Source organism: Anser cygnoides, chromosome 11, assembly GCF_040182565.1.
Source record: "Anser cygnoides isolate HZ-2024a breed goose chromosome 11, Taihu_goose_T2T_genome, whole genome shotgun sequence".
NCBI classification, from domain to species: Eukaryota; Metazoa; Chordata; class Aves; order Anseriformes; family Anatidae; genus Anser; species Anser cygnoides.
Window position 1 is genome coordinate 1941640 of NC_089883.1, and position 23120 is coordinate 1964759.

A 23120-nucleotide genomic window follows, 5' to 3' on the forward strand; every position below is an offset into this window, starting at 1 on the left:
GACAGACATATGTCCCTAAGTGAATTGCTGACAGAAATCTCAAAGATTGAAGCGTCTTCTGGATCTGTTCCATTTTACTTACTCTCAGCCCAAGTTCAGCTCTTTCAACTGCTGTTTCCAGATCGCTGATATCCACATCTTTCACATTTCCCTTCAAGCTGATATTTTTCACTTTGTCTTTAAGCTTGTGAAGGTCTTCTTGAACCTAAAAAGCAAGTTATGACAGAAGTCATACCTATAACCCAAATCCATGGGATTATGTATTAGCGTTTAATCCACGTTTTCACTGATTCTGCTTTGTCAAAAGTATTCCCAAATGCTGCTGCCAATGCAGGGGCTTGTTCGGAGACCTTAGTCTTGTGCCATGTGGATGGTTGATGCCTCCTGGACTCTGTGGACATTTTTGGGTGACTTCCATTTGAAGCTGACGAGATCCTCGGTTTGGAAGATTAGTTGAGAAGCATGGAGGAAACACGCAACTCAAAAACAGCACAATTCTCCGCAATAGGATTTAAGCAGCTGATGGTACAAACAATCTGGTGATTCATAGAATATTTACTAACTGTGATAGAATCACTCTTTAAAATACCATTTTGTGATTTTAGTTACACAAATAGCATCACAGAAGTACAAATTGTGGATACTCGAAGAAAACAACGCTGTGGCTCACATGTACTGAGGACTACAAGGTGATTACAGCAAGACGAGCAACTCAAAGGGACTCCAATGGGATTCCAACCCCCAAACCAAACCCTCACAGCATTTCTCAGGCACACGCTGCCAAATCCAACCCAGGTCCAACCGCTGAGGGCTTCAGTGCCGAGGGGAGCTCAGGAGACATCCCCGGCGGAGATGTATCCCAAGGAGACCCCAAGGAAGCCCACAGCGAGGTGTTTATCCCTCACTTCGGGTGACATTTGGGTGACATTTGGGTGACAGACAGAGCCACGCACCACAGGACAGCTTCTAGGGGACAGCTTTATGAGGTACCAACTTCACCCCTCCGCCCCCCAAGAGCGAGCTGCCGCCTTCCCCCGCCCCCAGCTTCCCCCCCCAGGGCCGGGGGCAGCGCCCGGGCCCACCCCGGACCCACCTGCACCAGGGCGGCCTCCGCCCCCCTCCCCGGGCCCGGCCCCGCCGAGCCGGCCATGGCGGCTGCGCCCGCAGCCCTAGCAACGGGACGCGCGAGGCGGGCCGCGCCACCCGCTCGCACCGCGAGGGGGTTTGCCGAGACGACAAAGCGGGTTCGGCCGCCGCTCGGAGCGTTTCCCCCCCCCGTCCTGCCGGGGCCGTGTGGTAGCGGCCGGAAGGGGCGCGGCGGGCGCCATGGCGGCGGCGGGGCCCCTGGCGCTGGTGACGAGCTGCGCCCGCGGCTTCGCGGCCCAGGAGCTCGTCAAACGTGAGTGGGCGCCGCGGGGGGGGGGGGCTCCGGCCGCGTCCCCCCACGGCCCTTCCCCGGCCCCCGCGCTGCGAGGAAATGGACTAGGGAGGGAATAGATAAGCTAGCGAGGGAATAAATAAGCCACTGAGGGAATAAAGTGGTGTCTAGAGAAGGGCTGCGAGGCTGGTGAAGGGCCTGGGACGCCAGTCCTGTGAGGAGGACTTGTGTCCTTCCTGAGGGAACCGGGGGTGCTTGGTCTGGGGAAGAGGAGGCTCAGGGGAGACCTCATTGCTCTCCGCAACTGCCTGAAAGGAAGGTGTGGGGAGCTGGGGTCGGCCTCTTCTCGCAGGTAACCAGTGATAGGACTACAGGGAATGGCCTCAAGTTGCGCCAGGGGAGGTTCAGGTTGGAAATGAGGAGATATTTCTTGTCAGAAAGAGCAGTCAGGCATTGGGACGGGTTGCCCAGGGAGGTGGTGGAGTCACCGTCCCTGGGATGTTCAAGGAGAGGTTGGACGTGGCGCCTGGGGACACGGTTGGGTGGGTGACAGTGGTGGTAGGGGGTGGTTGGACCAAGTGATCCTGGAGGGCTTTTCTAACCTTAAAGATTCTATGACACCATCACTGCAGGTGGCAGGAGAAAGGAAGCCCCACAGCCCCATCTGTTCTGGTGTGAGCCAGCCGCTGCCTTGAGGCGGTTTTTGTCAGAGTCCCGCCTAGAATCATTAAGGTTGGAAAACACCTCCAACTCATCTGGTCCAGCTGTTCCCCTACCACCATCACCCACTAAACCATGTCCCTAAAACATGGACTAAACCAGAGCATCTCACAACTGAATAAACACATTAGTGTACATCTGCTATTGTGCAAACAAGTAACAGCTTGGCTAGACCCTAAGCCCCGCTGTTAGCCATTCTGGGCATCCACAGCACAAAAGTGGCCTCATGTTCCTCCAGGACACCCCAGGTGGCCACTAGAAGGAGGGAGGGGAGCAGAGTGACAGCAGCAGCTCAGGACTGCGGGCACAGGAACACAAAAGCAGGCCGCTCACAATCCCACGGGTTTCACCTTTCCAATTATAAAGTGACCAGAGAATATCTCAGACCTTCAGGGTCGGAGAACTTCCTAAAGCTCCTGATGGGTCTGAGCACTCGCTTAGGTTCTCTTTGATGCATTTGACCATTTGTCATCTCTGCATCAGCACAGAAAAAGGGAAAGTTAAAGCAGCCTCTCTGCAGTTGTCAAAACTGCAGATTGCGCTTACCCCACATCGAGTGACTACATTCGTACAGCGGGAAGTGGTTATCTTGAGACCCAGTTCCCCTTTTTATGGCTTGGAAAAGGGAACATTGGTAAGACCTAATAGTAGAGAAAACTTTGGTGGAATTTTTAGTAATTCTAAAAATCAGGGGCATTCCAGGAAGAAGTGTTTAGGTCTTGGTGGTTTTGCCATTACGACTTGTTAGTGCAGCCTTGCTTTTTAGGGAATTGGCATGAGCTCTTTGGTGTGCACACTGAGGTGCATAACTTCAACATGAGCGTGCACAGACACACACCCCTTTTTTTTCCTGCTCTTTCAGTGATATCTTGCTTAGGAGCACTGTAAAGGGGCTTCCACCAGGGACATAAGCACAGTAAGCTATAAAACATTTAAGAATACGTTGATGGGGATATATGGCTATGGCTGGCTACAGTAGATTGGGTGGGCTAAAAGGTTTTGGTGGGTTGGAACAAAACACTGGTACAATTCTCAGTACTTGTGCCTTCACAGCATGAGTGTCACACCAGCGTAAAGGCGTTACATGATAGTGGTTTGGCTCAGTGCTGAGACCAAGAGTCTTATATTAGCACCTCTGAAGCAATTCAATGTTTGATATGCAATATTTGTGGTTAAATGTGCTGCTAAATACTGTACTGCCTGGTAAGGTCCATGTAATAGCTGTGGGTTTGGGGTCTATAACGTGAAAAAAAGATCTTACCTCTGTTGTCACTGCTGTTGCCACTGCGTTCCCAGACTCCCCTGGTACACGCTCTCTGTAGGCAAACCTGGTGTTGTAAGTAGAGAGAAGCTGCTTAGAGGCTTTGCTGCTCAGAGGTATGCAAAAACTGAATTCTGCGGATTGCCAGAAGTTTCTGCGCTAATTGCAAGGCTTTTTCCACTGTTTTAATCCTTTTAAGTAGAAAATGGCTTGAGGATGAGATTATTATGGTACATTTGCTAGATACATTTTTATCCTTTCAAGTTTCTATGGGATACCTTGAATGCTTGATTTCATTGTATACTGTGGCAAAACTAATCTATAGAACACGCAGGATAGAATTGGCCCTTACCAGATACATTATGAATTAAAACACCAAATAAGTATTTTTGTTTTTACTAGAAAAAAATACTGGCAGACAAATACTGTTTCACAGAACTGATGTCATCTTCCACTTTTTTTTTTTGACTGTCTACCTCTCCTTCCTCCCCCACAGCAGAACCCAAGGTGAACACACATTTGAGTTCACTTTACTCCTCGTGTAACTTGCAGGAGTATTTCGCATGGTGTATTCCACCAGGTGGCTCTCAAGGCCCAGAATGCGAGAACTACTTGGTGTACCTACCAGCTGAGAGGACTGGGATCACTTGGGGCACAGCAGAAAAGCAGTTGTGTTCTTGCATCTATTCCATCTAAAGACCACTGGGAAGAGTGATCAACACTTAACATCTCTTTAGGAAAGAATATCTGAAAAAAGTTGGAATGGTTCTGAAAAGATGTCCCTAACCCAGTGACCTTAAACACAAAATGGCAGAAGAGCGTAAGTGCCAGTTGGATGTTAGAGAACAGGGAACACAGCAACAAAAGGCACGAGATCCACATGTGACTCTGTATTCTGCTTCTCTGAGAAGTTCTGGTCTCTAATGGGCCTTTTAAAGTAATTAATTACTGCCCTACCCTTCCAGAATACACAAGCCTCTAGTACAAAAAGGGGACAGATAAGTGAATTTTTACAGTTTTATACTGTCCTCTTCCTTGTCTTCTAAACCATTTAATTTACAAAGCCTATATGCAAGCCCATGAAATTAAAAGTCATCAGGTTTAAATCAGTAAAATGAAATGAGCAAACATTTATATAATTAGCTGAAATTCATTTCCAAAAGTATGTATCAGAATTTTTTCGGATTAAAAAATGATGGATACTTGTGTGTAAAGAAGGAGCATGACCAATCAGTTTCCTGGAAAGCCATAAGGTGGTGGCTGACAGCCTGGAAGTAAAAGCCCCTTCTGCTTTGGACAGAAATTCGGAAGCCCATTGATCCATACAGTACCAGTCACTCCAGTGCTGGACCAAGCCGCAAACCGACCCCGTGCCATTTGCTGCCTCGTTCCCAAATGGTTTGCAGCTTGAGGGCAAAAAGAGTCACGGAGCAGGGTAATCTGCTGTGTGCCGTGCAGGCACACATCACGGAGGAGGAAGATAAACGTCCATGTCCAGCAGGGTGCTGATCACAGGGAACCTGGAGGGCGCACGGGCAAACACAGCCACTGTGTGCAGGAGGGCACGGCCTGAGCAGGACGCTGGAGCTGGCTCAGGAATGGTTTCTTTGGCCCCCAGCCTGGAATAACTCACCCTATCTGAGGAAGCCTCCATTACTCCAGAGTGCTTTTAGACAGAAGTGGGGGACACCGAAATATATCCTGGTGTTCAGCAGTTATTGGTGAGATGGTAAAGTTCCAAGAAACGTTATTCCAGTAAAATAAGCATCAAAGTAAGCATTTCAGAGAGGATCTTAAACTCCAAATCATTTTTGAATGACACTAAGCAGTATTCTTTTGTGGCGTGAACTTTTCCAAGCGTGTTTTTGGTTCTCTTTAATACTGGTGCGTTTGGAGCCTGTTTCCGTGCCTGCCGTCCAAGCCAGCCTCTCTGCTCTATGGAAAGGCGAGCTAATTAAGTCAGCCCCGTACGCCTGCCTGCTGTTGTGGTCACCGGGTGACTCAGTTGGTTTTCCGAGCTCTTTGGATGGCAAACCACTGACACTTTCAGTGGCTGGAAAGCTTAAAATTAAAAATGAGTAACTCACTGGAGATAAGTTGGACAGGTCACCTCCTTTCGCCATGTTAATTGTCTGGAAATTTATTCCATATCCAAATAAAGCTAAATGGAGTTTATCGATGACTATTCTCTCAAATTAAACTATTCTGGCTGAGTTTATTTTTTTTTTCCATTCAAATACAGACTGTTGGGAAGAAATTCTTGGGATTCCAAGGCAGCAAATACCATCCTTAGGCCTGGTGAAATGTACCCGTGACAGCTCAGTTGGAGTTGCAGCGTACAGTATTTTGTAGTCTTTCCTTGGGTGCCCCAAAGCCCCAGACTAGTGGGTCGAAGCGCCTTTTGAGGGAGAGGAGAGCACCGTTCCCAAGCAGCCCCAGCTGCAGTTGCTTCCTGCCGCGAGCGATCGGGCTGCGGTGCGGTAATTTGGTACAACCCCACGTGCTTTCCCAGACACAGCGAGTTCGAATCCTTTCGAAACGTTCCCGCAGCGCTTTGAGGTCAGCGCACGGCATCCATTTGTACCGGGAGAGAAATTTCACAGGGGGTTGGCAAAGTCTTCGGGCAAATGACAGGTAATCAGAGGCACAATGGGATGAAAGGCTGCTTCAAATACACGAGCAGTAGCATGTGATAGGAAATGGGACATGTCCTCATTCTTCTAGCAGCACTTTGAGACCTAAATTTGTCCATGAACTCCTTTGTAAGAAAAAGATCATATACAAAGTAGACATGAAAGTTTTTTTTTTTATCAGCTTCTGAAAGTCTTTTGGAATTTTTCCCTTTTGTACTCTTGCTATAGTGGGTAGCTTGAACAGATTTCCTTTCCTCATGCTGTTTACCTCCCTTTGCCCAAGTCTGACTGCTGATTTTCCAAGTTTCAATCATTCCTGTGGCCACAGAGCATCAGAACCATGGTTGTACCCGAGCTATCAAACAGGAGGAGGAACGGCTACAAGTGACAACTGAAGTGCTCCATTTTGCGGTTGAAATAGCAAATAGACAAGAAACAACAAGTCTTTCAAGATTATCAAAACATCTAACCCAAATCAGTAGTCTCGTCCGTATTTACATGAACAGAAGTTTGGAAGCTTATGCTGTAGGAGTATAGAATTCAGAGTCGAGGTTTGCATGGGATTACCTCAGTGGTGATGTCCCCAGCCAACTAAGGAATTGTCTCAACTCTTTTGAGATAAAAACCTTAAAATCTTTGCAAACCCACTTAAAAAACTCTCATGCCCAGATGACTCAGCCAATTTAATATATGATTTACTTGCATTATAAAATGCCCACGAGTTAGTTCACCTTGGACAAGATACCCTGCCCCTTCCAGCAAGGTGTGGATGGGATGCTCCCCTTCTGGCTATAATTCAGCTCCACCAGGTGGCTGTCACGCCATGAGTGTTCTGCAAAAGTTGCTACCAGCACACCAAGGGCAGCATTCAGCATTGTGTTATCAAAGCACTGCCTTGGATTTTAATTGTTGAACTCCTACGTGGAATTTAATGGGAATCACAACTGAATTCCAGTCACTTTGTTTTCTCATTAGTTACCTTGAGATTTTGGTCACAGTTAAACAGTTCTTTACATCTGAATGAACGTGCAAGGTTTGTTTCTGCTGAAGTGAAGCCTTTTATTCTCCCCATACATCCTGTTTACAGGCCATGAGTTTGAGGCTAACACTTTAAAAGGCATTTCCAGGGGGAAAAAAAAGGCTTACTCTCAAGACCTTCCATACCATGTTTTATTTTTGAAAGTTAGAATTCATCTAAGGGTACTAAACAGTAGGATCAAGTAAGGAATGGAGTTTTAATTTTTGTACATCTTAAATACATACTCATTTTATTATAGCAAGTAAATATGGCTGTGTATCAGCCTTGTGCCAAGCTTTGCTAGTTGAATTATTTTCTTGATGCTGGTTTTTATAATCTCTCATTTTCTTTTATACAGGTATCACAGGAAAAGAAGACCTTACTGTGGGTGCTACTACAAGTGGAGGAGTGAATTTTTACCCCTGGACAATAGATAATAAATATTACTCTGCAGATATTCACCTCTGTGTGGTACCAAGCACATTTCATGTTACTGGAGAAATTGCTGAATCTGTGCAAGCATTTGTGGTGTACTTTGACAGCTCAATAGTAAGAGTCTTCTGCTTCATTACATTGCTTTATCTGTATGGTATAGCTGCCTTATGGTGATAACCACAATCTATAGTATCTTCATCCTGTGACTTCCATTTCTTTTAAGCTGTTCTATTAATTATCAGTAGATCAAAGGTAAATTATGCCTTGTAACAACAGCAAATATTTCCTTCCCTTTTGCTGTTACACCCTGGCTGGAAGAGAGATTTCTTCAGGATGTAAATATGCCACTAAGGCGAATCCTTTTCCAACCCACCACCTCCAGCTTTACTCGTAGCTGATGCTAGTTCAGAAAGGCTGCTTGAGAATAGCCAAGGACAAGGAAGCTAAATGTGAGGCTCAGTGCTGTCATTTTACCTGAAGTTGTTTCTACAAAACTGGTAGCAATGAATCTAGTGCTTTAGCAAAAGCCAGAAAGATTGAGACAAGCTCTCCTACATAGGAGCTGTTCTACAAGGAACTTAGGAGTATGCTACAAGGAACTGTTTTCCACTACAGGTGGGAAAGGATGCATACCACACATTCTGCAAAGATACCTTTAGCCAGACATCTCAGTACTGTCTCAGAATAAAACAGAGCAATGAGCATTGTTCATCAGTTACCACAACATCCCCTTCAGTGTGGAAGATGGAATAGCTGAACATCAAACCTGAGATCTGCTTAAAACCAAATACTAGTGATCAACATTAAGTGAAAGACTTTCCTAATCTAAATTAGGGTTGCATAATTAGCATTAAATATGAAAGGGAGGTCAAAGGTAAATCAAGAATCAAGAAGGCTGCTGTATATAAATCAACTTCTGTAGTTAGAACACAAGCATCTTAAACATACCTAATGTGCAGTCTGGCATATTTCCTTATCTCATTGCTATATTTCTAGTACTATTAATGATTAAAACTGGTGTAAAACTTGTAAAGTATTTGAGGATGTATTCCAAAGATCTTTTTCTTTCCTTTAGAAATCTGGACTTGATAGTGTCTCTGAATGGCTTCCTCTGACAGAAGAGTGGCTACCAGAAGTCATGATCCTGGTCTGTAACAGGGTATCTGAAAATGGTATGATACCTGTAGAAATCCAAAACTGACTTCAAGATTTGTTAAAATACCTGGGTGAAAATAGGCTTTGTATTTAAGAGCCAGGGTGTTCTCATGACCAAGAACAGAAGTATTAAACTAGTAGTACCTAAAACTGAATCAGAATTTTACAAGTTTGCTTAAAATGAACTTTGCATATCCCACTCCTAGTATGCTAGTGTGCACTGCAAGGTAACTAACAGGGCAGGCATGTTACTGATGTTCACGATCCTTGCTAGTGAAGAAAAAGGATGACTGAGTTGCTTAACTCTAGTGGAAATTATATTAATTTTTTTTAATCATTTGGGCATTAAATACACATGGCTGCTTTGGTTCTGTATTAGCATATCTGTTCCTTACAGTTTGCTGTTGTATAAGGTAACACATGTCAGGTTCAAATCCAGAGTAGTGGAAACCTTCATTCACCATGGCACTTCACTTACATTCCCCCGTAAGCCATTTGATTTTATAGTATTTAAAACTAATTCAAAGAAGTTTAATTCTGGGGGCTTTTGGAATTAAATTTAAAGCGATTGGAAGACCCAAACCAGCTATTACTTTTCCCCTGCCCATACAATCCAGAACAAGCAAACAACTTTGAGAGACTAAAACATAGCTAGAAATTCAACTGTTGGTATTAGTCTCAAATGTGTATGTTTAGAAAGCATTTTTGTTTCCCCACATTAGGTGTTAACAGACAGAAAGCTCAGGAATGGTGCATCAAGCATGGCTTTGAACTGGTGGAACTTAGCCCCGAGGAACTGCCAGATGAAGATGGTAGGTACTTGTTTTAATTTTTAGAATTAAAAAGACACCAAAATAACCTCTAAACAATTGCAAGGGGCATGATTATTTCTGTGCTACATGATTACAGCATGGAATGCTCCCAGTCAGTAAGGCTTAGTCTCAGCTATATGCAGTCAGGAAGTAGAGGAAGAATTTCCTCCAAGACATCACACTGGTCTCCTCCCAAGTACAACTACTGGTTTCTGTAGTACCTACATAGAACTAATATCAGCTCCTTTTATGGCACTAATCCTAGGACTATTGATACATAAAAAGCTTTTATATTCCATTTTGAAATCAGTCTCAAAACAAGCAGCAGATAGATGCATAAGGGGAGGAAAATTCTTAGTCTTTTTGAAGATTTAAAGCTATTGTATATACAAAGAGAAGATAGAGGTTATTCAGTGACATGATAGGCTGAAAAGGGGAGATTATTAAAAAACGTTTTAGAAGTGCATGCACTGTTACACAGGAAATAAACCAGTTTCAAAATAACTTGCCTAGCCATACAGTTACAACTTGAGAAAACCCGTAAAGCAAAGTCAGTACTGTGATGTTCCACTCTTGAAAAGTGACTCTGCACTTCCTGACAGCCTTATCAGAATTAGCCTTATCTCATCTCAATGATTAAGAAAGTGTCTAAATTTTACCACTACAGAACCAAAAATAAGATAACCAACTCCATTTCCAGTCTTGAGTGGAATAATTCACTAACATTTGCTCCATTTCAAGTTTACCAAGTACATAGCTGTCACTAAAAATATGTTAGTCTAAAGGCCTTCTAAAACTCAAGCTCCCCTCTCCTGCAAAGAGAGAGATAAATTATAACTTTATCCCAAGTAGGTAAGAACTCCTGCCCCTATGTCTTTTAAGATGCATTTCGGTTTAACACTTTTTAATTTGGGGTGGGAGGGATGTTTATAAATCTGATTCATAGAAAACAGGAAGATCGGAAATTGATACCCATTAAAGTTTTCTTCTGAAGTGCTTTTAAAGGAAACATTAGTAACATTAAGTTATTTTTCTACTGAATAAGTGTTGTAAAGAACAAGTTATGCACCATTTAAATAACATAATCACTTTAAATAATAAGTAATGGGAATAATAACTCAGGTATTAATCTTCGGAATATTAAGATATACATTCTCTCCTGCACTTTTTAACATGCTGCTTGATTCACTGTGACTCATGCATGAGAGGAAATGCATTGCACTCAGTAACATTTACCTTGTATGCATTCTATATGAATTACAGAAGATAAAATAGATTCAGTAAACATATTGAGCTAATATCTGTTTAAAAGTTAAGACATTCTTGGTATCTCATCCCAAATGAACTGGAGCTCTTACTATTAACTACACTATCAGTTGTAGTGTGTACTGAGAACAAGAGCTGAGACTCTAGATAATGACCAATACAAAACTAAACAACATTATCATGGAGGGCAGAGTATTTGATCTAAGGGGTCACAAACAGCTTTAAATTCATTATTAAAGGCAGTTTCAATTATTACACCTGTCCCTGAGTCATCCGAGAAGAGCTGATTTTTAAGCAATCACATTTTCCTATCCAAAGGGTTTTTCTTCCCTATTGCTTTGTGAGACCTACACAAACATGGGAAGCTGACTAAGCCGAGGAAATGGGAAAACTGACTTTATATGAAGTGGTGTCAGATCTATTCAGTAAGCTGAAGTCCAAACAATGCTTTCCCTAAACATTGAAGTTACTGTAATTTACAGGATTACTGCAACCCTTAGTTAGATGTTGTGAAAATAGCTTTTGTACAATAGTTTTCATTTAACAAGCATTGCACCCTTTTCAATGGCTGTCTGAAGTTCTTTACCTTCTGAAGGAATTCTAGAATCTATTTATACTATACAGCATTCTGAGAGATCTTGGGGTAAAAGAGGTCTTGCTTCTAACACTGACTTAAAAATGGTTTATAACTTCCAGGTAATTTTAAAAAGTAATTTATTAATGTAGGTCCAGTGCTAAACATTTAAAAGCTCCACTCAAAATGTAGATTTCTCTGTAAAAGGTAGAGACCTCACAGTTCATAACACCCACAAGTCTAGACCAAGAGGTGTGGCATTAATCTAGATTTCTTTGGCCTTTCATGAAGCAAAGGCAAGAAATCTCTTTGCTAACCAAAGTCCTTTATCCATTGGTGTAAGATAGGACAGGTATTCAGTCACACATCATATTACTTTGAAGTATGTACTGGTGTTTGGTCTAATTATGAGGAACGAAACATCTTTTTGTTTAGATGACTTTCCGGAGTCCACAGGAGTCAAACGAATTGTGCAAGCCTTGAATGCCAATGTGTGGTCGAATGTAGTCATGAAGACTGGTATGTAATACAGATCCCCACTGTGTGAATTCTACGGTGTTATTGCCAATGCATCAGTACGCAGACAGCTACAGTACTCCAACCTTTTACATGGAAATAGGCTTTTCCAGGTATCACTTGCTGTCCCTTGATAAACAGAGACTTGGAGGGGCAATGGGTGAGATTTAATCCCATTTCAATATTTGTTCCTGTTTCCTCTATACTTTAACTTGCTCTCAAATGTCTGTTGAAGGTTTTAATACATTAAGTGCACTGCAAGAAGGACTGAGTTCCCAACAGAAATCCCACTTAAGTAAACGGAAACTGCAGAACTTTTTGGAAATAGCACAAAAACCAGACAACCCAGTTTCCTGCAGGTAATTGATTATCAGGTGGAGATACAGTTTTGGAAAAATCACTTCAGGATTAGACAGTAGAAGAGGAAATGTGTGGCTAGCCCAGCGTTACTACTAGTGTAAATACTTATGTTTTCTTGAAAGCCTTTAATAACCTTTCTAATTACACAAGTTGTTGCAGGAAATGTAGGAAGATGAATTTTTGTGTGGTGTTTGGCCTTATATTTCTTGTTTTTAGTGGGATAACTCTGAAACCTTCTGATGTCTGCCTGCTCCCTGATGTACAATTTTCCACTGTTGTGGCTTCTTCCTTCCTACATCTTTTTACTGTAGAATGATTTCAAGTGCTGAGAGGTTTTTGTTCTTGTAACTGCAAGATGGTTATTGGGGATTCAGTGTAACTAGGATGAGAACTCCTGAACTTTTTTTTAAGGTTGCCTTTTCAGTATTTCTCACCCCACATCAGAACGAGGCTAAGATTGGTTCCAGCTTACCGTAACCATTGTAGAGGAAACAGGTAGCTATTTGAGATGGCATGAAGTTAATCTTACTAGTACAAAAATGGTATTCTTAACATTTGACAGATGTCACATTACAGAAGAACAGAACTTAGTCACATATTCAGTTCTTTATGGGGGGAAATTCCTATGCATCATTAGCATATTATGTGGAGGTCAAACTCCTTAAAAATCCAGATTTTTTTTTTTTTATCTCCACAGTACAGAAACCACAGTGTTGATATATGTTACTACAAACCCCTCAGGAGGTGAACTATATTTGGACGTTGTTGCAACTTGACTGTGCTTTCAAAGGGAAGTGGTTGAGCTCATTTTACCTAAAATAGAACTTTTTACAACCTGTAGCATATCTATTGTTTTCAGCTTCCTCCTGATCCTGGAAACTAGCCACCGTGTAAATAAAACCTTAGCTTTTCTGCTGAGTTACCTATAACTGCCGACCATTTAGAAGTCATACAGTCACACTTCATGTGAAAGTTTTTTCATACAGAATATACGATGTTTGAGTAGCAGGAAAGGTTTATAGCACTGTTAAGTGTAGCCATCCAAAAAGCCAATATTACAGCATTACCTTACTTCAGGTAGCTGTTTGTATGAGAATTTAAATTAATGGACGGAATAGGAATGTTTTTTTTAAGCTATGAGCATCAAAACCATGTTGTTTTAAAGTGTGTTATCCTGAACCCAAGCACAATTCTTCTGAAGTTGTCAAGTACCATGTAATTATTAAGAAAAACTTGACTTTTTGATTTTTTTCTCTAACCATTAAACATATTCATTCTTATACTGATCCATAAGGATAAGCATTAAATATAACATAATTGAATTGTAAACAATTTTACATCATGTAATACTACATAATTTGTGTGTAAATAAAGCAGTTATTGTCTCTATGAAAAGGAAAATAAGCAGCCTTACCTGAGAAGGCTTAGAAAGCAATCCCCTTTCTGGTTGGTACAAAGTTTCTTGTTCTCCAGGTCTTGTAGCCCTCTTCAGTTTGAGAATCAGGTGACTTACTTTCTTCCCTTTGTGCAGAAGAATATCAACACTTCTTCAGTTAACAAACTTCTCACCCCCAACAGCTTGTAATACTGCTGTTGTTCTTAGCTGACCCAACAGGAGCAAACCTTGTTGACTCAGCAGTAAGAGAAACAAATTGCTGCCCTCTGAAAGAGGTTGGTTGCCTGCTTTCCTGCTTATATATGTGCTTCAGTGATCGCAGCTGAAGCTGGTCACCTAGGGTGGAGCCGCTCATTAGCCTGGCTCCCTTTACAAAGAATTAGCCCAATTTATTGGTAATATTTGAACTTAATTGTTTAAACAAATTTTGAATTCCCACTTCTTAGTTCCATTTTTTGTATGAGTGTCACGTCAGCTGCAGACAGACTATGGAAGAGGAGTAGATAAAGACAGTAGAGAACGTTTTGCTACGAAACAAGCATATACGAATTACTAAGCCATGCTCAGAGCAGCGACTGATGGCACCTGTGAAACCCTATAGACTGCATCATAATGGAGCCATCGGCTGTTACAATAATTTGAATGAGATAATTTTTGGCTTTGATTCTGTAAGAACACTGTGTAAGACATCACCCACTTCCTGACTTGCACCCAGAAGTTGAAATAACTTTTACATCCAATAAAAAGAGTTTATAGGAAGGTTTTTTTTTTTTTCAAGGGTGTGACTGGAAGCAAGTGTTGTGTCTGCCACCTCCCTAACCACGGATCGAGAAACAAATAGCTGCTTTTCAGAGATCCAGGCCGTAGATTCTAGTACTTTCTAATTAGGACAACATTTTCTAATTACACAGGCTGATGTTACGTGTCTGTGGTGGTGGGGATGGAGACACTGCCATTTTTCTGTACAGGATGAACTCAAATCACAGATAGGAAAGAGGTACACGATTAGGTCACTTAATCCACCCCTCTGCCAATGTGGGAACGTTCTCTCTCAAGTACATTCTGGACTGCAATGTCCAATCTGGCTTCAGATGACTCAGAAATTGGCTAAACATTGATCTTTACTTTTTTCCCTAAAGACAACGCTTTGCTCAGCTTGCTGAAACTTCGGGAAGCTACTTTGTTTTGGGTTGCAGGTCCCAATCTTTATCGCTCAGTTGCCTGTTAATATCTCTGGCAGACTTAAGGGCTTTCTGATTTCTTGCAACTGAACATTTTTAAGGCGATCCATTCGGCTAGACTGATTCACTTCTTCCCAAACCTTTGGCAAGTGATCTGTAAAAGCAGAAAAACTGTATAGAACAGAGCCAATTGAAACAAATACCTGCCGGGGGGGGCATTAGGGGGACAAGAGGACTGGCACAGGACTCACATTAGCCTAAGAACACAGTGGAGATTATTAAACAGGAAATGAAGTCTTAGTAATTCTCCAGCTGAGACATGTTTACATGTTTTCTAGATAGCTGATGGTTTTAGTTACACATTCGACTCTGCAAAATTTTGTATAAATGGCAAGTAAATTTGGACCATGTATAAAAATTACATCATCTCAACATTTGAATCTAGAGCTTAGTCATTATTGTAATATTAATGTAGACCACATTTCTTTAAAGAAAGTAATATTAATCTTTCTTCTGGCGTAAGTTGTTTCCTAGCTATTCGTAGTATAATAACATTATTTCTTTTTTAGTTGACTAAAATACTCATATTTTAAGAAAACTCTCCTGAGTCTCCTGTGTAACTACAAATATTTACTATTCAAGGCAGAGCCAGCAGAAAACGTGGCTTAGCAAAAATCCCAATACCGCCTATTGCACGTACATTTTTGTTTATAAACAAAGTTTTAAAAATACAGTTAGCTTAATTTAAAAATACTGTGCCATATCTATCAGATGAAAAAGATGATTGTTTTGTTTCAGGTTTCAATTTACTTTTTTTTTTGAAGTTGGGTTATAAAATACCATTGAAAAACACAGTAGGTTAGCAACCGTGGAAAGCCCAAATGAACTCCATGAATTCTGTATTAGATATTTAAAAGTTGCCTATACAGTTTTATAGGGTGTTTTGTGGGTGTGGGGGTATGGGGATGTGTCTTTCCTAAAATAATCTCTACCCCCCCCCCCCGGTCAGTTGCAGCTCTTTGCAATAATACTGCATCTTCTTTCAAACTAACAGCTGTTTTGTTTCTAGACAGGACCCAGGGCTTTGGCCTTCTCAGTACATTAGCAGGGGCGAACTGTAGCATTGGATCAGAGGAGAACCGAGATACAGAAGTAAACAGTAATTCCTATTTCTTGTTCTTTGCTCTTTCCTGTTGTCGCACTGGGTGTAGTGGTGGCGGCTTTCATTTTTTTCCTCCTTTCTCAAGGGATACTGCACAGCCTATCAGAATTTATTTTAAAGGAGGTTTCTGAAGTCTGAAAAACTGTCTGCATTTTTTTTTCAAAGCCCTCCTGAGGCAGTTGTTCCTGGTAGCTGTCACCTCGTGGCTGTGAGCTCGCTGTCTGTCAGAACATTGCTTCAGAACTCGTCATTTTACCTGCCATGTCTGGTTGTGCGCTCAGGGTGGAAACCTGCTGGGTGTGGGTTGCACACACAGTTTGGCATTGTGTGTATTTTACCCCAGACAGCCCACTGGAGCCAAGGAAAGATTACAAAAGCTCCATTCAAGATGCTGTTTCTCATTAATATCCAAAAGCAGTATTTGTGCAAAACAAAAACTGTCGCTTGAACGTTTTGTTTAAAAAAGTAAGCAAACCTATCATAGAAAAGCTTTTTGTAGTGGCTATGTATAGTGTTACAAAAGTGTGGCTTTTCATGACACACAGGGTACAGTAGGTAGCAGTTTATGATAAAGAGTAAGATTTTGGTGTTAAGAAAGGAAGCACTTGGTTTGCTGATGATGCTTTTTAGGGTGCAGTAGTTGCTGTAATATCTATTTGTTTCCCAACAGCCCAATCCCTCAGCAGCAGACAGAGAAGAATCCCATTTAGATAACAGAGAAGATGCAGCAAGCACAAACAACTTACAGATTGACAACCACGTAGGTAAGCTCTTTTTGTGCTTGGTAGATGTGTTGGAGCCGGCAACCCTGGCTGGAATGCTCCCAGAAAGCTCCTGGCTTGCTCTCAATGAAAAATATGGTAAAAATGCCAGAGCCAGTAGAGGCTAATTGTTTAGCATTAAGGTGTTCTCCGTGAGAAAATGGGCCCAGCTTTAGGAAGGATAGGGCTCCTGCAGCTAAGGTCTGCCAGCAGTACCGCTGGTTGGAAACATTCAGATCGGAATTTGTGAAATTTCCCCGTGAGGGTATTCTTTCTGTTCAGAAACATCTTTATAAGAATAAATCTTTAAGCTTTATGGTTGAGAGAAAAATAATTACAATTTGACATCCTACAGCCTCATTCAGCAGGAAGCACACTCTACATGGGTCCATCCTAAATGGATCATTTTATATTAAGCAAGAAACCTTAAATACTGGCTGAACTCAAAAATGTTACTGCAATATAACATACCCAAATTAGTTACCACTGCAGTGGTGCCATAAGTTGTCTTTCTGAACAATCAGTAAATTAAGTGTTTCTTTGGGGGAAGAAAGGGGGTACGAATGGGATATGTAGATGTTATAATATTGTTTTCATCAGATTGCCACTAAGGCTTTTATGCCTACTGACAAAACAGAATAATTTACCTAGAACAAACCTATGTGCATTTATTTTAGATCCCATGTTAGATATGGACATTCAAGAGCTAGCCAACCTAACCACGAGAGAAGGTGACCTGGAGAACTTTGAAAGGCTGTTTTCAAAGTTGAAAGAAATGAAAGGTATGTACTGGGGAGAGAGGTACTAGCTCGCCTGTTCTAATCAATCAAAGGCATGAAAGCCAGTGTGTGAAGTGGGGAGGTTGTACAAATCCTACAAATCCTTATTCTGCTGCCTGAGGTATTGTACAAGTTGCTGATCCTTTCATTAATTTGTCCATCATCTTAATAATGCTTTTGAAAGTCGATATTGCTCAGTTGACTGCTATCGCACAGTTCTAGTCCACCATGAATTAACATTACAGTTTTCTATTCAAGAACCTGTAGCAGAACTTTCATTTTAGCTCTACAACTGCGCGCCAATCTTGCAGTTTAACGGTACAAACATTTGAGATGAAATCCAGTGTGCTCAGAAGTATTGGCTTTCTGGTGTTTGCAAGTTGCAATAGCACTTACTAAACATGCTTCCTTTTTTATAATCCTAAAGACGTTTCTTTGTAGTCCCCTAAAAATAACTGCAATAGGCATTTCTCTGCCTGCTTGCTTCTGAGGGTGACAACCCAAGTCATGTTCTTTTCCACAGAAAAAGCTGCAACGTTGCCTCATGAACAAAGAAAACTGCATGCGGAAAAGGTGAGATTTTGAAGTTCACATTGAAATTATTAAAAATGGAGTTTTCCCTTCTGAGCTCTAAACTGCTAAACCTTCAGTCACTTGAGGGGAATTTTTCCCATTTTTTCCTTGTTAGGTGGCCAAAGCATTCTGGATGGCGATTGGAGGAGACAGAGATGAAATTGAAGGTCTCTCCTCAGACGAAGAAAACTAAGTTCTTCTGTAGCCGTAAGCGACAGAGCGATCCTAAAAGAGTGATCTTTTCCTGCAATGAGTGTTTATTGCAAATAGCCCCATTTAGCTTTAATTGCTCTCTTTGGTTAAAGGATTCTCCGTAATCATTGTATTAAGTAACACATTCCACAACACCTAATGGTTAGAGTGGTTTTGTCTGAGCGTTCATTCTCTCTCTGAGAGTTTTAGAAGACAAGGATGGAGTTAGAGGAAATAATAAGTTAGTTTACATTTTTCAAATTAACATTTTTATTGTTTCCTCTTTTGAGTTTAAATAAACAAATTTACAACCAGTTATCTTTCTACATATGGCTAGTGGTTGTTAAATGAGTACTTCATTCTAAATTCCACATTTTAGATGTAAGCCTGTTTGATGTTTTTATGTAGCTTTATAGCTGACTTACTAGTTAAAACAAACCAGATTTATATGAGCCATGAAGAGAAAGTTGGTGAATTGTGCCCTATTGTGAGCTGCTATGCCAAGTCTGCGAGGTTAATCCTGCTGAGTGCCAAAGCTATTAGAAATGGCCCATAGGCTTTGAATTCTATTTGCGTTTGTAAGTATGTGGTCCTTCCGTGAAAACTCAGGTGTCGTGCCACACTCCCTGGGTTTCCACTAGAAACTAAATTTGAGATTAAATGCAAGACAGATTTTTGCTGTTGTTCCAGGGGTGAAGTTCCCTGCCCAAACCTTCTGCAGTGCTTGGCCTCGAAGGCCTAGGAGAATGCGCAGACCTCCTGCTGGTGAATTCTAGCCTAAATATCTAAGGAGAGAAGCTGTGATTTCAAACACCCCACACTGGCACCTGGTGCATTTATTACAGACTTGCGCACCTGTATATTAATTAGAAGGTGCCAGAATGCAAGTCTCAAATTACTGCTTCATATTATCAAGGATTAAAAAATTCCTTCATTAGTAATATTGCCATCTTCTACGCGGTCACGTAGTCAGACTTACTGGAGAATGTAAACAAACGTGGCTCTAGGACAACAAGAAGGAAGGCAAAGGTCAGTGAGGAAGAGAGAAAAGTCAGCTGCCACATCCCCCTTTTCTACTACCGTCAACTGTCAGACACAGTCAGCAGATCAATGGAAGGAGGCAGCCAGCAGATTCCCTGCTGAAGGAGCAGACCTTCTCTAGCGCTTGGCAGATGTACCACGTGAAATGGCATGTATTTTCCCCAAAGAACATTTCCTTATCAATCGGAAAATAGGCAGTGTTAAGCAATTTTATTTTGAAAATTTGAAATGAACTTTTCTAGAGTCTGTTTTTTCATTTTAGTAAATGTAGTGAGTCTTGAACCAGTGGCTTTCCATAAATTATTTGACAGCTTTAAATTCTGAAAGCACTTTCACAGTGGTTCTTGACATTCGTTGCCTGTTCTTTTAAGATTAAGCAAAGCTAAAATAATAGGCTTCTTAGAATGCCATAAATCATGTCCTGGGTAAAATCTGAAGTGTTTTCAACTCTTAAGGAATAGAAACAATGCCTTCTTAGTAGCCTGAAAAGCTATATAAAGACTGAACCACAGTAAAACACATATTTTCAAGAAGAAATGTTCCTTTTACAGGGACACACATAGACATTCAAGGAACCACACCTACCAGCGCCACCTCTTCCCATCTGCCAGGCCTTGCCATGACTTTGCCATCTCCTCCCATTCGCTCCTGTTTGTTTGTTTGTTTGTTTTTTCCCCAACACAGAGAGCTGTAATAAAGAACTGAAGGTGGTGCCTTCCAAGTAGGGAACAGTTTTCTGTTTGCTTCTTGGTAGCTGAAGATTTTTTTTTTTTCCTTTCTAAATAGTAGTTGTGCAATAGAGATAAGTGGCAAAAGTGCAGAGTAAATTAATTGAACACAGTGAAGAACATAATACACTTGAATACTTTATAAAAGCAATTTTCATACATGTGATATACCTGTGATAGTTTATTTAAATTGAATAAAATGATAAAAACTAAGTTTTAAGTTCTTTCCTGCCTGTTTACAAGGTGCAAGCAGATGAATTCCCATAAACGATGCCTTATTCCAGGGTCAGAGTTACCAGTCTGGGCACAGTCAGCCTGCTACAAATAGGAGCGATCGTAATGAGAACAAGTATTTGAAAGCACAGAGCATGTGTTGACAGCACAAGCAAGCTTGATTTGATCAGAAGTACTCTGGTGTAGTAGGAGGTAGGTCTGATAGCCACCATCCCCTAGGGAAGGCATCCCTGTTGCTTCTATCTAAGATTGGTGAAACATTTGTACAGATAATATTTTAATGCAGAGCTTACTAACATACTACGAACTCTTTGAATCAAAATGTTGTTGTAAATGTCTGTCTCATTAGTAGATGCTTTCTGTGCTTTAAGAAAGCACTATTTATTCATCAAGGTAGGAGGTGTGGCTGAGAGGTACCGGCAACTAGTTTTAATGATCCATGAAGATTATTGTATTGTATTTTTAAAGTTTACTTTGCTGGTGACTTGGGTTTTTCTTTCTGGAGAAGCTTTGCTTCTGGCTACAGAAGTTCTTTACAAAATAGGTGTTACAGAAATGAATAAAAGGGGCATTAGTTGAAATGCAAACCTGGAAGTTGTTGCGTCTTAGTTTCTCTTTTTCTCTTTCGCAGCACTGTGTAGCAATAGCAGAAGAATTCCTGCCTTGGTTTTACATCCCTGTAACAGTTTTGAAGCTAACTTTCCCAGGTGTTGGTATTCCACTGCTGAGCAAGGCTCTGCAACAGCTCTGTGGTCCTGCCACGCGCCACAGTTGAGGTAATGCACTGTGGCTAGATGTAGCAGCTTGTCTTAGGTAAAGATGGTCACAAGAGCATCTAGATATACAGTACATTATTTTTAGGACATGATTCTGGAAGAGGACACAACGATGCTTCAGTGAAGATGGGAAGGATCACTTTCTGTCTGTGGCCTTTGTAAGAAAGCTCAAAGGAAAGCGATCACATTTGTTAGCAAAGAGCACTTTAAGAGGTTACAGCAAACACTCCAAAGGCTGTGGAAGATTAGTTTAAACTAAACGGGCCTGATTAAATTGCAATGCCATCATTAGCCATGGCACCGATTATCAGATGAATCTCATGAAAACACAGCATAACGAGCTGAACTGTGAAGGCTCCATCAGCCTACACGGTGCCTGTTTGACCGCCTCTGGGTAGTTTTCCTTGGAGGTGCAGAGCTGTCACGCGAGGGGTGGCAAGGGCATAACGGCGTGGGGATGTGACGAACAGAAAGGCAGTGTGTGAAAGGCAGCGAGGAAATCAAACAGTAACGTAACGTTGTCTTCCTATTGCTCCACTCTGGAGGCGGCTGTGACCCTGCAAACACGTGCGCCGCCTTTGGCAAAGAGCCGTGCTCCAGGAAAGGTTTGCAGAACGCCTTTCTCTTCCTGCGCCATCGTCTGCAGACCGCTGCTGTTGGTTTAACCCGGTGGCCTTAGATTTGATTTAGTGCATTTCAGACGGATTTTATCGCGGTGCTCGGAAAGCATCCTCCCCCCTCCAAATTTAGCAGACACAGCGCTCTGTTGGAAAGCCAATTCTCCACGTGCACAAAAGTCCGACCCTTCGCAAGACAGCCAGCGGGGACCCAGCTGCCTAACAAGGGAGCTTCCTGCAGAACCTGGGGAGGAGACACCCCGCCCTTCAGCCAGGAGGAAGCATAGAGAAGGGAATGAAACCTGAACAGAATCACACGCCTCAAGTCTAACATCAGAGCCCCCCTGCTCCCCTCGTCTTCAGAACGGATCTGCTGGTAGGGCGCTCCGTTAGGGGCTGGCGGCGAGGCGTAGCCCTACAAACCAGGCTGCTGTCCTGACCAAGGTCTAGGCTTACACTTGCGAGAGGACTTTCCTGCCCCTTGGCAGATAACTGTTGGTTACCCAACTTTCTTCTGAACTGAAACCTCCAGGGAATGTTGATTCACTTTTTTTTTTTTTTTTGGGGGGGGGGGGGGGGGGGGGGGTGTGCTAAACCTTTGAGGTTTTTTGTTTATTATCAAACCTGTATTTTGCTTCAGCTTCCTTTTATCAGTGCAAACGAGTTTTTGATACTGAAATCCGTGATATATTCAGGTGACAACTAGCAGAACTCACAGCTCCAAACTGGTTTACTACATCACACATGCATTTTGGCAACCCTACTATAAAACCTGGACAAGACCCTTTTATTACCACATTGTTGGAAAACAGAGTGGAAAAAGTATTCTCGTAAATCCTCTGTCAGGAAAAACAACAAAAAAAAAATCTGAATTTCGGTGAAACCCTAGGAGGAACGTTAGGAGTTCACAGACTTAGATCATAGTGTGCCTTGGCTTTGTCAGGAACACTATTTGCAGAATGCCCTCTCCGAGGCCGGCTGAATGCCAGCAGGTACGCACCTTGCTTCCCATCCCGGCTCCTCGCTGCCTGCCTCCTGCTTCGCTCGGCATTTCACAGCCCGGGCCCACCTCTGGGTGCAGCCTGGTACTGACAGCAGCAGGGACACGTCCACGGCACCCAGCTCGCTCAGGCTGGGTGTAAAGGACTCTACCCAGGTAAAGTTTGGCTACTGTTTAATTGCTGGCTACAGTGATTGCTGAAGATGCTCTCCTTGAGTGGCTGGGAGCGGGAGCAGCACTGCTGCAAAGAGACCATGGGCCTGAGAAACCTGTTATAGCAAGGGGCAACAGCCAAAAATACATCTTAGGAGGTCAGAACTTCATCTAGGAACGGAATGCAGCCATGCAGGAGCTTATGTGGCATAGGTGGACTAGGTGGGATAGCTACCTCTGACTTCTCCAGCAATTCGACAATAAATCCTTTGAGCTGCAGTGCTCCACTTCTACTCACCTTTGAAACCCATTAGTTAAAAGAACTAGTTGCATTTTTTTTTTTTTTAAGCAATGCTATTTCTGGCTTTAAATTCACGAACAAACTGCCCAAAGAAAGAT

The 23120-nt window shown here is 42.1% G+C and overlaps 2 protein-coding genes across 2 annotated transcripts in view; one reads left to right on the forward strand and one right to left on the reverse strand.

Annotated features, from left to right (window-relative positions):
* IQCH (IQ motif containing H) overlaps nucleotides 1-1200 on the reverse strand; it is a 70751-nt gene extending 69551 nt beyond the window's left edge. The window contains 2 exon segments of the mRNA XM_048046202.2: nucleotides 83-205; nucleotides 1094-1200. Coding sequence (XP_047902159.2) covers nucleotides 83-205; nucleotides 1094-1150 — 180 coding nt within the window. The 5' untranslated portion in view covers nucleotides 1151-1200.
* A 43-nt stretch (nucleotides 1201-1243) lies between these two features.
* On the forward strand, nucleotides 1244-20762 carry AAGAB (alpha and gamma adaptin binding protein). The gene is made up of 10 exons (XM_048046222.2): nucleotides 1244-1399; nucleotides 7369-7559; nucleotides 8521-8617; nucleotides 9323-9412; nucleotides 11688-11771; nucleotides 15775-15857; nucleotides 16538-16631; nucleotides 17306-17410; nucleotides 17931-17980; nucleotides 18096-20762. Exons 1-10 carry the CDS (start codon nucleotides 1327-1329, stop codon nucleotides 18171-18173), a joined length of 945 nt encoding a protein of 314 aa, XP_047902179.1. The 5' UTR covers nucleotides 1244-1326; the 3' UTR covers nucleotides 18174-20762.
* Nucleotides 20763-23120: the final 2358 nt, after the last annotated feature.